At 37.3% G+C, this 14,378-nt stretch overlaps 1 protein-coding gene across 1 annotated transcript; it reads left to right on the top strand.

Annotated features, from left to right (window-relative positions):
* The first annotated feature begins 245 nt into the window (after positions 1-245).
* LOC120357287 lies at positions 246-1,424 on the top strand. The gene has a single exon (XM_039447447.1). The coding sequence runs from the start codon at positions 246-248 to the stop codon at positions 1,422-1,424; it is 1,179 nt and encodes a 392-aa protein (XP_039303381.1).
* The last annotated feature ends 12,954 nt before the right edge of the window (positions 1,425-14,378 follow it).

Here is a 14,378-nt window from a genome sequence, read left to right as displayed (position 1 = left end):
TACACAGTTGTCTTTTTAGCGCGTTCTTGAACTGAAAGCATTGTAGGTGAACTGTCACCACATTATTCTCATCGCACTTATGTTTAAATGAATCGTCTTTATCAACGATCAGCGCATTTTCAGAGCATAAACAGTATTGCGCGCTGATCTTCTTCAGTAGCTTAGTTTCTTGTTTTCACTACTTTTTATCGCTCATTACCATTTTCTTGTTACTATTACGTTAATATCCATTATCCGACCGCATTATGAGCAATCGTACGAGCAGCACTTTAAGTACTATCAGTACTGAATCTGTTGCTACAACTGATACTCCTCAGTGCTCCAACATCTCAGAATCAAGCAACATCCCTTCTTCGATGAAAATAAGAGTCAGCATCCAGGGCTGCAGAGTATCCGGGGCGAGATGCATCGTATGTAAGAAGGCTAAGAAACTGACTCGTATTTCTCCTATGGCGAGAACACAAATATTCATAGACAAAGGTATAATTATTCCGCCAGATACTCGATGTTGTAGAAGACACTTGGAAAATGGTTTTTTCAGTAAAACAGCAACAAATGATATCGAAGTAAAGTCAAACTATTCGATTCTAGATGATAAAACTCTTTGTGGTTTGTTAGAAAACTTGCGTTCCGTTGCTTCTCGGAAAGGACTCGATTTTGATTATCCACCTGCACTTACTGATGACGATTATTATAATCTGACTGGGTTGAAGAAAGATCAATTCGATTCCGTTCTTGCTTCAATCTCTGGTCATATTAGATCTACATCTGGACGTTCTCCTCGGACTTGTCTTGCCTTGCTTTTGACGAAACTACGTACTGGTCTTTCGCTTTCAGTTTTGTCTACCTTATTCGCTCTCCAAAAGAGGAGAGTTGGTAGAGCGATAGCTGCAGCTCGTACTGCTCTCCTTTCAATGTTTGTCCCGAACTTTTTGGGAACAAATCATATCTCTCGAGAAGATTTCATCACAAAGCATACGAGAACCATGGCTAAAACGCTCTTCGCGGGTGGAGAGGATGTCTGTATCCTTGTAGCCGACGGTACGTATATGTATATAGAGAAAAGTTCTAATTACAAGTTCCAGAGACGAACTTTCTCACTCCACAAAGGACGTCCGCTAGTGAAATCCATGATTCTCGTAAGTTCAACAGGATACATCTTAGAAGTTTTCGGACCTTACTTCGCGGATGGTAAAAATAATGATGCAAACATTTTGACCAGCATAATGCGATTTGACGCGAGTAGGCTCCGATCTTGGTTGCAACCTAACGATGTTTTGGTGGTGGACCGTGGTTTCAGAGATTGCCTCGAGATGCTGCAAGATCTAGGTCTCATAACTAAAATGCCCCATTTCCTCCGAGAAGGTTCGCAACATACTACATCTGAGGCCAATGAATCACGCCTCGTGACTAAAATACGCTGAGTGATAGAGGCGGTTAACGGTCTCCTCAAGAAGTGGAAAGCACTAGATTATGTATTCCCAAATTCTCAAGTACCGTATGTGGGAGATTACGTGCGCATTGTGTCCGCTCTTTGCAATGCTTTCAGACCACCGAGGATCAGTGACGGTCCAAATGATACGACCATTGCCGAGCGTATGTTGCGTCTATCGCAAATGCCGAAACTCCTCCAGGAAATAGTTGAAAGAGAAGGTTGGTCCAGGAAAAAGGTGATGTGGCAACCCGTAGTTGCGGATTCACTCCCTGATTTCTCTCAATTGACCTTAGACGAGTTGGCTCATCTGACCATTGGTTCATATCAATTGAAGCAAGCGCAATCGTATACAGAGGAGCACACAGCTGAAGATGGGATGTATGAACTGTTCGTCCATAGGCAAGAGAGGAATATCTTACGTCTTCAGATACAGTCGCGCCACACATCATCGAAGATGTATAACCTGTGGATTGAATATAGTCAAGGAATCAATCCCATCATATCCTGGTACTGTCAATGCAAGGTCGGTGCTAGAACCGTTGGTTGTTGTGCACATGTGGCATCTGTCCTTTGGTATTTGGGGTATTCAAGACACTCTGAAAGACTTCAAGAACGACCATCCCAATCCTACGCACAATATATCCAAGATGCAGCTGAGAACATTTCAGACTGGTCTGACAATGAGTCAGGTGGAGATGGCGACCAATCTAATTGAAGATTCTCCGGCGCCTACTCCCAATTTCTCAATTACTGACTGTTCACTTCTTCATTGTGAATTCGAAGAGTATTGTAACGGTATTAAAAATAAACGATAATTAAAAATAAGGCTAAAAAAATACTGTTATTAAAAATAACGGTGTTATTAACAAAAAATATATAAAAAAACAAAAAATATATAAAAAACAAAAAATATATAAAAAAACAAAAAATATATAAAAAACAAAAAATATATAAAAAAACAAAAAATATATAAAAAACAAAAAATATATAAAAACAACAAAAACAAAAAAGGAGCTACAAAAACTTTCTACGTCCACGTCGTTAGCTCTGGGTAAAGCTAAAGGAAAGTTCCCTTTTTGAATTGGAGAGAGGGGCGGCATTTCCACTTCTTTTTTGCTCGTCAAACGCTCGGACAGCAAACAGTTCTAGGAGGTTGTGAGCTACATCGGTAGGAAGAAAATACCACAGTTTGGAGCGATTCTGACGTGGTCCAAAAAACGGCCTTTTTGACACCCCTCCTTTGTATTAACTTTTATATAAATTTTGTGCAAAGTGAAGTTCTAAATGCCTTAAATCCGTATCAAAATTTGTACAATTAATATTGTGTGCTTGAAAATTAGACCGAACTACGCACATTGCAGAAACAGTATCATTAGATAATCGGTTTCGTTTTTTATTTTTAATGTCGGTAACCATAGAAAAAATTCGTTCGGCCTCGGCATTAGAATGGGGAAAAGATAAAACTACGTTAACTAATAATTTTAAATTTGGAAAAACTCCGGTAAAATCTTTATAATCTAATATTTTTTCCCACATTTCATCAATTGGCAAAGATTCAAATTCTTTTTTTTTGTTTATCATTAAAAATTGTTGGCAAAATTCCCCACTCAAAAGCTAAATTATTAATATTAATATTTTCTACTAGTGTGCCAATATTAGTTAAATTTTTAATTGTTACTCTACCTTCATCATACAAAGCAATTTCCGGAGATAAAAAAGATAAACATTCAAAAAGAGGATCCTTATAAGGCAAACCTTTTAGCATTTCACAAACTGCTGTTTTATAAAAATCTAAACATGCTAATTTAATTTCTTCTTTCCATGCCAAAGGTAAAGATTCTATAAAAGTTTCACATTCTGGTCCCACATTTACATCTTCTAAATTTAATATATTATTATCACTATGAACCCGCTAATACAAGGGATAAAGACGAAAAGAAATAACACAAGGCATTCAACATGCAGGAAGACATCAACTGGGAGGAGTTAACCACTCCACTCTCTCAAACCCTCTTCAGAAAGGATCGTCATCTTTCAACAGCTCTCATCACATCAGAGATTAAATATGTTGTTGATAATCAAAATAATCCTCTTGGCCTCAAAAGGGAGCACAGGGATCTTTTGGCTAGAATTAAGGGAGGAAACGTAACAGTTCTTCCGTCAGAAGCTTTTATACCCTGGTTTGCGACAAACTGGAAAAAGACTGGTGATACTAACAAACCCCTAACACCCCTTACCACGGCTCTTAAGGTTGCATCCCATGCAACACGCATATCAATTAAAGATTATGTAGGGCATGAGCACACCCCTGATTTTTCATTAACCCCTTTCATAGTAGATGTATATAATGTAAAGCGCAACTTTGATATTGCTTTGGAGGATTTGTCTTTTACCACAGCAACTCACATATCATACTCATTAGGCTCAGTAAAGTGCGAAGCCTATGGAAATCTTCACCTCATATGGATAGGACCAACCACATGCTATGTCATAACCCATTCTCATTTAGTATGTGTTAGAGATATGGTAAATGCATGGTTTAGTGTTTTAATTTACAGTAGAGTTTATCAAAACAAGTACCCCGATATTGATTTTTATGAAGAAATAATTGCATGTCTTTCATGTGGACAAGATCTCCTGTCATCACGGGGACAAGCTGCCTTCAAAATGTTTAAATTATGGCCCTCTCTGACAATTGCATGTGTTCTGAGGGATCAGGAAGGTAAGGATGATTTTTTTAACACACTTGTGAAAGATATCCACTACTACAAAAATACATCATTCTTCCAATGGTTAACTCGTCCTATTCGAAATGCTGTTGAGGTACAACTTAGGTTAGAATTGTCTGGGTTATAGAAGTGCTTTGGTCATCCTGATGTTGACCTAAATAGAAGTGTTTCTTCATGGATTGAGAAAGGAGCTGTTGCAAAACCACCTTGTGATGAAATGGCAAATCTGATGTTGTGGACATTTCGTCTTGAGTTCTGCAGACAATTCTATAAACAAAAGAAACGATGACCAGCCATCAAAACAAAATCTCTGACTCCAATTAAGATAAAAAAAAATTACGCCAACAATACATGGGATGAAACACCAGCCGTCCCCTGGAAGCCGGAAGACTTTGAGCACGTTGCCTTGCAAAAAAATCTTGATTTTGATTATCATGTGGATCTTTCTGACTTGATAGCTGACAAGTCTATAATTCCAGAAAAGGCTCAATAGATTCATGAGTTTGACAAGCAAGCTTTTAGAACAAATCATGGACATTTCCCTAGGGGACCCCCTCCAACATCCAAAAGTGCAGTCCTTAATTATCTCTTAAGGGAGGAAATGTCCGTAAAAGAAATTATTGATCAACTGGAAACAGGCACTATTCCTGATGCATGGAAGATAATGATTGCAGTTGCAAAAGAAAGAGAGCTTAAGGATAAAGACGCTCGTTTCAATGGCAAGATGTGCCCTGAGATGAGACTTTATCAAACTGCTACAGAAAAGGGAATAGCTGAACATATATTTCCTTTTGTAAAAAACCAATCGATGACAATGAGCGAGGAACAACTCACTCGAACCATTCTTAGAATGAATACTCCTGTATTGCAGATAGAAGGTGAAACATATGTCTTTATAACTTTGGATTTCTCCTCGTAGTGCACCAATTTTAGGCATGAGCTTGTCACTCCTTTATTTTCTGAACTGGATGCTCTCTTTGGTTTCACAAATGTTTACTCCTTCACTCAGTTCTTTCCCTTAATATCCTATCTGGTTTTTCAGGATAGGTTCAACTCACCTGCTCAGGGAGCAGATCACAATCCTCTTCAGGTTCCACGCTGTTATCCCTTTCCTGAGGCCTGGTTGGAGGGTTTAAGGTAAAAGGGATGGACATTGGCAACAATTCAGTTAATTTTGTTAGTGTCAGGAAGATGTGGCACATCCGCATCCCTTCTTGGACAGGGGGACAATCAAGTAATCCTGCTTAGAATTCCTCCTCATGACTTCTTAACACAAAGAAATATGACCCAAGATGACTATGTTTCTCATTTTCTTAATGTGCTTGGTGATATTTGTGATAGAGCACGCATTGTAATAAAACTCGAAGAAACTTGGTATTCAAGATCCTTATTTGAATATGCTCGCAAGTATCACTATAAGGGTATACAGGTAAGTGGGTGCTTGAAAAAAATAAGCAGACTAGCAAGTGAGGCAAATCAGACAATCCCTACGTTATTAGGAGACTTGGCAGGAATATTTTCCACAGGTGCAACATCTGCTGCAGAAGACTCTACTCCGATCTATGCATACTTCACAACTATTGTAGAGGCAAGTCTCAGAATGCTCCATACACAGGAGTGGCTGAATAAAGAACCCCGGGAGTATCTCTGTTGCATTTTTTTGGTTACAAGATGTTTGGGAGGTTATCCCATAACTATATATAGCCAGTTTTGCACTAGAGTTCAAGATGTGTTAAGTTCAAATCTACATTTAGTAAGAACAGTTTTCAAGGATCCTATATTGGGAAAGCACATTGCAAGGATAGCCCAGCTTGCAATGGGTAAAAAAGATTTTATTTCTTTAATTCAAGATCCTCAAAGTTTGCCCCTAAACATACCTGTTCAACCAGAGAACTTCCTTAAAAGAGAGGTCAAGAAGGGTCTTGATGGAATTGTTGTCAATAAGGATCTAAGAGCTCTCTTTGATATAAACACAGAGGAGGAGAAGAACAATCTTATATCAGACCTGTCAAACATCAAGCCCTGCAACCCACGCCTTATAAACAAGCTTTATGCACTTTCAAATATTGGATTACAAGAGAAATGGGCAAGCATATTTTCTAATACACGTTCAATTCAGCAACTTGCCTTTAGAACATGGAGTAATGAGCAATCAGTTATACTCACAGTAAAGCAAATGGAAACAAAGTATGCCTCCTACTTACAGAGAAGAAAAAATGATACTCGAGTAAAGCAAATAAAGGACGTGAAATGTATAACCACTTACACGCAACTCTTAAGAGAAGAAGCCTGGGGAATTCAAATGGAGGGTGTAACCATGCCCCCTCAACAGGAACAAACATGTGTGATTCCTTGGCAGGATGTTCCCTACAGTAAGGCAGGTCATGCAGCTTTAATTTCGGAGCAACCAGGCCCCTCTGGTCACAAACCTACAGAAAGAGGCATGTACAAACCTTATTTTGGATCAATAACTCAAATGCGTGCAAAGCGAGCACCACTTCAGGTTGTGGAGGTAGGAAGTATGGTATCAAGCTTGAAGCAACTAATGGAGCTACACGGATGGGTAAAAGGTAACACGGGACTAACTCACTTAATAGAAAAGCTTATTCAGGAAAAGACAACCCTATCTATTGATGAACTTCAAAAATACACAGCACGAGTGTATTCTGGAGCAATCTCTCACAGATTGCCCTGTCCTGCACTTCGAAGAGGAGGTATGGCTAATCAAAACCTAAATCATTCAAGCTTCTTCAAGATTGTATCAGATCTTGCCCTACACTTTGCAAAGAGTGGAGAGAATTACACCATATGCTTTCAAGCCAGTTTCCTGTATGCTCTCTCCTTTGTAGCACATATGACTGAGCTTGGCATACCAATTGAAAAAAGCATGGCACTCCTCTTCCTGTGTACAGCCTGCACCTGGCTCATACCTCCAGAGACCTTTTCATTAGAAGATCCCAAGTATAAAGGAGTTCAACTTCCCCATCGCATAGAACAACTTCACCATAAGGATATATACACAAAGTACCCCTTGCACACCCAGGTCGATGAGAACATTTCTTACGCTGTTCAAATGGGAAGAAAGTTTGCCGCCTGGATTGTTAATAGGAGAATGATCCACAAAATAACGGCTCTTGAAAATAGGGCTATGGAGGAGTCACTTACCATATCTTTTGTGAATTTATCTGAGTTCGTACATGTAATGGTTCCGTTGTTTCTGAAATCATTTGTGTTCTTTTGCATGGTTTATGATCATATGTTTTTCATTTTAAAGAATGATTACTATAATGAAGTTCTTGAGGGATATATTATTATCATTATTTAAATCTAAATCTTTAATATTTTTTAAGGAATTTATTGTCATAAAATTTCGAGCCAATTGATAAATCAATTGTTGGCTACTTTCAAATAATTTATGAATTAAAATTTATGAATTAAAAAGACGGGACTGAAATAAAGTATTATATTTATTTAAAAAATTTAATGCATATTTTAAAAATAAAAAGAATGCTTTAATAATATCGTTATTTAAATTTGATAAAATAAGTTCCGCAGATTTTAATTTGTCTTCTACAACTGCTAAAACAAAATAACTTTTTAAAACGTCCCAATTTTCAAGAATTCTAACAACACATTTATGTAAGACGAGCCATCTAGTGTTTGATAATTTTAATAACTTTTTACTTTCTACATTGAAGAATTCTTGAAATTCTCGTAAAATTGCACATTTTTTCGCACTGCCCGAAATATAAGTGTAAATAATTCTTATTAAATGTTCACAAGACGAAGGTAATTTTTCACAAGCTTTGCTTGCTACTAACGCGGAGGAATGGCAAATACAATTTAATGTTATTAACCGCGGTACATCAATTTAAAAAGTGTCATAAAAGATTTATTGTATCCAGTCATGACTGATGCATTATCAGATGCCATTCCGACAATATTTTTAAGAGGAATATTTTTTTTTTCGAAAAGATCTTTAAAAACTTGAAATATTTTTGTTGCGGAACAATCTTTAGCGTCTAATGATACTAAGTCTAATAATTGTGTTATTACTTTTTTAGTTTCCGGAGATACATATTTTACAAGAATGCACATCAATTTCGTATCTGAAATGTCGGTGCTTTCATCAATTAGTATAGAAAAATTACAATATTGTAAATCAAAAATGATTTTTTCAATTACATTTTTGGCTAAAATATCTTTAACAATATTTTTACACTTATTTTGGCCTAGTGTGATATCTTGCATAACTTTAGAATCGTCGCAAATATTCTTCAATACCGGAATTAAGTGATCTACGGAACAAAACAAAATATTATGCTCAGTAAAATATGCTGTTGATTTAATTTCGGCTCTTTTAACTTTATCTTTATGAGATAATGTTAACTCTGTTAAGTCGTCTTCTACATTTTAAATTGTTTTATTTAAATTAATATTTTCTAAATGTTTGACCGTCCGTGAGTGTTCTAACAAATTTGTTTTACAACATTTAATGGTCTTATTACATGCAGCGCACATAGCTTTATTTTTTTGATGGTGAGGAGCTAACCATCCTTTAAAAGCATTCTCGTCTAGCCACGAAGTTTGAAAGTCTCTAATTTTACTTTTTTTAATTGCTCCTTTTGATTTTAAAATTTGATTTAAATCCATGATAAAAAGAATAGGTTTGTTCGCGTTGCTTGAAATCTCTAAAAATTCATGCACTTGAAACAAAAAAAAGTTATATATATATATATATATTTTTTTTTTATTCAACAAGAGAGATCTATAAGAGCCAGAGAGACAACAAAGATATTGAGCGCGAAAAAAAAGATATTGAATGCAAGCAACGCGAACAAACCTATGTAGACTTACCTTAACCTAATCTTACGACGAGCCCGCCAACTCCGTCAACGGCCAAGGGCGCCAAAACTAACGCGCCCATTTCTCAATACATCGGTTACAGCGCTGACTGTAGTCGCGCATGCGCGAAAAATTGGGCCCGTCTAACAACACTGGATCTGGCTCGCGCTGGGTGGAATTCGATTTAATGCTAAAGCGCGAGCGAGGGCACATGTTCCGCTTTATTCCTCGGGGAAAGGGCACGCGAAAGTTGTCTCGATTTCAATGACTGTGGCCTCGGACTTAAGATATGATTTATCCGTTATATAGATTTGACGCGCGAGATCGTTTAGTGCTTCGTAGCATTCGACGCAGTCAACCGCGGTCTCCGGAAATGAAATTAAAGTATTGCAGGATGGACACCGTATGGCTTCTTCGTCTCCGCCGACAATTAAATGGTGACGCGTGATCGAGTCATAATATACGCGGTCGCAAGGGGGTAAGTTATTTTGGCACCTGTCGCAAACAATAGTGCGGTTAATCTGGTGCTGGTGAAAGGTGGCTAGGCTACACAGTGCGTAGTTAAGCCAGCTGAAGTACGGAGCTCGGGTTGAGAAATACGGGTTGTTTGTCATGCTTGTGTTAATAGAACGTCGTGACTTATCTTTCGGTGACGTTTATTGAGATGGCGGTGGGGCCCTGAAGCTGTTGCCTTGGTTGCAGACTGCACCGATCAGGTGATAGGTGCCCCGTCTCTCTCTTGGCTGTCTCGTTGTTCTCCGGTCTCGGTCGTAGTGTCTCTGATTGTTTACTGTTCTCGCGATGTTGCATGCATGGAAGCGGGGGAGGTTAGGCGTGGGAACTGAACGAAAGCGTTTGTGTCTAACTACCCTTTATTAATATAAGCACGGAAGAATGACACAATTTAAAACTACGACTACATTAAAATTAAGATTACAATAGATTTTGAGCTAGGATTAAGATTAAAGTGGATCTCGGATTAGGCTTAGAATTAGAATTAGAACGAATCTCGAATTGGAATTTGAATTAGAATGGATCTCGAGTTAGAGTTAGAATCGAAATTAGAGTGGACTTGGAAATGGAATGACTTGCTTGAATTGGTTAGCGCGTACTAATAGCTCGGGGAGAACTCGGTCGTTACAATTGCGACATGGAACTGTCCCGGCTACACTAGCCCTGATCTCAACTGTCGAGTTCAAACTGCCCGGAGTCGCGGGTTGCATCCCTATTTATACGATTTTTAGACAAAGCTCTGAGAAAAGCGCGGCAAGTCGGTACTCTTAATGGGGGTTGCTGCTGATGCAACCACCACTCGGATTTCTTAAAGGAGGAAACTCAAATTCAAGTGCCGTGCGAGCGGACTTCTCCGCCGCAACCATCCGGCACTGAAAAAATGTCAAGGAAATGTCAGTTCACGATTTTATGACTTTAACGGTCGCGCGATAGATTTCTCTGTCGCGGTAGCTTTCAAGTGCCGTGTGAGCGGACTTTTCCGCCGCAACCATCCGGCACTGGAAAATGTTGGATTGAGGTTCTATTACTTTTCGAGTGTCGTGGGCGCGGCTTTTCTCTAGCGACACTCCGTCACTGGAAAATGTTAAATACGATTTTACGACTTACTGGCCGTGCGTGCAGATCACTTTGCCGCGACTATCCGGCGCTGGGAAATGTTAAATAGACATTAGTCTATGATTTTTATGACTTACTGGCCGTGCGTGCAGATCACTCTGCCGCGACTATCCGGCGCTGGAAAATGTTGAGAACAGGACGCGACCTGACAGTTGAATTTGTTAGCGAATGCCGGCTTGCCAGTCTGCTCAACATCGGTGTCGAAAAATTTATACCCGCACCGTCGCGGACGTGACATTCCAAATTCTGTTAGTACATGATTCTTTCTGTATTTTTATGTTATCTTTTATATCGTATATTTACTAATTCTATTTTCTTTCGGAACAAATTTCTCACGCCATCACGTTTCTTTTATGATAACGCGAGTGATACTAACTATCGGCGAAAAGGGAAATTGTGGAGTGCCCCGACGTAACATATTAAAAGTTAATAATTGAGTAGGCGATATTTCGAGTAGTGTGTTTCGTAAGATTAATGTTTTTTTTTTATTTTTGATTGGAATCTGGACATGACCATGACTATTTTTTTTTTTATATTAAACATCAGGGTATTCCGATGAATTGAGCACTTTATATATTTAAAGATATGTAATTTAGAAAAAAATATAGCGCGTCACTGTCGTTTTATGACGAAAACACTGTGATGAACTTGTAGATTGTGATTGTATATAGGAATACAGAGAGAGATTTTATATCTGGAAGAACATGCGTTATTAAAACCCTATGATATTCTGTATATAATTATAAATACATACTTGCGCAAATATATAAAATGTATTACATAAGGATGTAAATTGTAATTTTTGTTTTACCTTGAATAAAAAATTAACTTTTTTAAAATTTAAGTATGCTCTAATTTAATCATCGAAGATAAATGGAGCGTAGAGCCGTAATGAGGTGTTGGTGTTCATAAATATTTTATACTTTTTAAAGTAAAGGAAAACGAATTGTAATGTACATACTATACATATGAATATATTCCAATTTTTAATAGACTGCGCGCCGATCATTTGTCGGACTTGAAACACAGCTATCTTGGAAATTTAATACCCTTCCCTCCTCGGAATTAAATCGACACAATTTAATTATTTTAGAAAACTGTAAAAAATCTCTAATTTAATATAATTACACTTGGCAATGTTTTTATTAATTGTATAAAATAAATTTTTTTTATTTAAAATAGTTAATGACATCATATATGAGATCTCATATGAGGTCTTATAAAAGATATGTGAAGCTAAAATGAGATTTTGGCACAAAATGTCATGTGAGATCGTATACACGAAGCTGTGAGTAGATGTTATAGGCCGATTCCGGACCAGTGTGTGTTAGTGCGTATACGTGTACGTGTGTGTGTGTGTGTGTGTGTGTGTGTGTGTGTGTGTGTGTGCGTGTGTGTGAGGGACGTTACAAGGGTCATGTATATTCGCTGTCTTTCTCCCTCTTTTTTTCCATCTCTCTCTTTCCAATAACGGTTTTTCCCGAATCATTGTTATTTGCTAAACTAATTTTTAATAAAATTGATATGAATTTTTATTATGTTTATATTAGGTTGATATTAACCTAATATAAACTTAATATAAATTTTATACCAATTTTATTAAAAAGTAGTTTAGCAAATAATAATTATTTAGGAATAAAACGTATCGTTTTTCCCCTCCCCCTCTCTTTCCCTATCATTCTCTCCCATAGCGTTTTTTCTCGAATAATTGATAAACTAATTTTAATAAATTGATATAAAATTTTATTATGTTTATATTAGGTTAATATTAACCTAATATCAATTTAATTTAAATTTTATATCAATTTATTACAATTAGTTTAACAATTATTTGGGAATAAAACGTATCCCTCTCCTTCTTCCTCTCCCTCTTTTCCCATATAGTTTAGGTTTTTCGTATTAAAATATTTATTTAACAAATATTTAGAAAAACGTATCTCTCTCTCTCTCTCTCTCTCTCTCTCTATTGTCGATCTCTCTTTTACATATTGTTTAAATTTTTGTGTTAAAAATTTGTTTCAGCATTTTAGGAAGAAGAAACGTTTTTTCCTCTTCCATTGTCAAGAAATATTTTATGACCCATCATTTAAAACCCGTACATTTGTTGCCGACGTTGTAGACGACGAATCTTTACCTGGGTAATGTTTTCGCACCCCCCGTTGCGGCACGCTATTGCGTCAGTCGCATGTTTTTGGCCGCACGCGTTGCGACTATTGTTCGCTCGCTCGCATTTTTTTTTTATATATACTAAACAAGAAAAGTGGACAGGGCAAATCATTTTTAGATTTAATATATATGTTTCAATTGATGGCACCCACGTTGCAGACGAATCTTTACGGGTCCGTACGGGGTAATGTTTTCGCTCGTAACCTCCGCTGCGGACAGTTTACTACGAATACTACCAATAGTACAATTTTACTACGAATAGTACTATTCCCATACGCTATGCATGCATATTCTCTCGCTCGCTTTTGGCCGCACGCGATGCGGCTATTGTTCGCTTGCTCGCATTTTTTATATATTAAACAGGAAAGGCGGACAAGGAAAATTATTTTTAGATTTAAAGTATGTATTAAAATTTAACATTTATTTTTTTTAATTACAAATTCTACAAATATATTTAATTTTTTTTTTTTTTTAATAATCCCCTGAGTTAGCTCCATCACTTTTAGTAGTTTTTCAAGGATTTAGAGAGATGTCCCTCGTCTCCATCGTTTTTCTACTTATAGTTTTATTCTGTAACATAAAAATAGGAAAAAATTTAATACCAGAACGTGATATACATATAAAAATTGCAATTGAAAAATAATATTACTTACTGGCGATGTTACTCTTCCACCTCGAGTTCGGGAACATTCCTCTCGCTTCTCTCACGCTGCCGAAGGATCCCCATCGCAAGTCGAACAATCTGCATTATTGTCTCTCTATTGAGGAGAGGGAGGATATCTTTCAGAATATTAATTATGGAAGATCTAAGCACATTTTGCCTAATTGCTCTCAGTTCATCTTCACCCAGGTCAGAATCACTTCCCTCATCGCGCACTTCAGGTTCGCTTTCCACGTCAGGAATTGCATGCTCACTCATTTTTGCGATTTTTGGCTTTTATATTTGTAAATTCGAACTGCTTCGTAAGCTTTAATAAGACTAACTGGTGACAGAACGGCTGTGTCCAAGCACGAAAATATAGCGAAAAAATTGTGTGCGATTTTGACATGAAAACGGAAATTTATGGCAAGACAAATAATCAGGTATTCATCTCCGAAAGAGATGAGACCCTTGACCGCTGCAAATGGGTAGAACGTGTCTAAAAAAAAAAAATATACATATATATATATATATGGGGTGTTACGTCCAGAATTCTCAAAATAAGTCTCTCGGGTCGATTGGCAGGTAGAAACTTCTGGAAATAATTTGAGTGAGATAGGAAGAACGGAACAGGCCTAATCTCGCGCATACATGTTTCCGGGTGAGTGCGACGAATGCGTCAGGTGAGTCAGAATGTAGGTCAGGTGTCGAGAATGACGGCCTATGACTCTCATTCAAACTCATGCATTCGTGTAGTCCTTATTTTGCGTAAACGAATTAAATCCTTTACGCGGGATCGGACCAAATGCAATTTTATCGGAGCGGGAATTAGAGGTGGTTGAAATAAACGAAAATGGTTAAAATTAAAGATTATAATTTATTTTAACATAATAAAAGAAATAAACGATTATTGGTGATGATTAAAATAATAATT

This window comes from Solenopsis invicta, chromosome 3, assembly GCF_016802725.1.
Source record: "Solenopsis invicta isolate M01_SB chromosome 3, UNIL_Sinv_3.0, whole genome shotgun sequence".
In the NCBI taxonomy this organism is placed as follows: Eukaryota; Metazoa; Arthropoda; class Insecta; order Hymenoptera; family Formicidae; genus Solenopsis; species Solenopsis invicta.
Note: the sequence above shows the minus strand (reverse complement) of the source record. Positions and strands in the feature narration are given on the sequence as shown.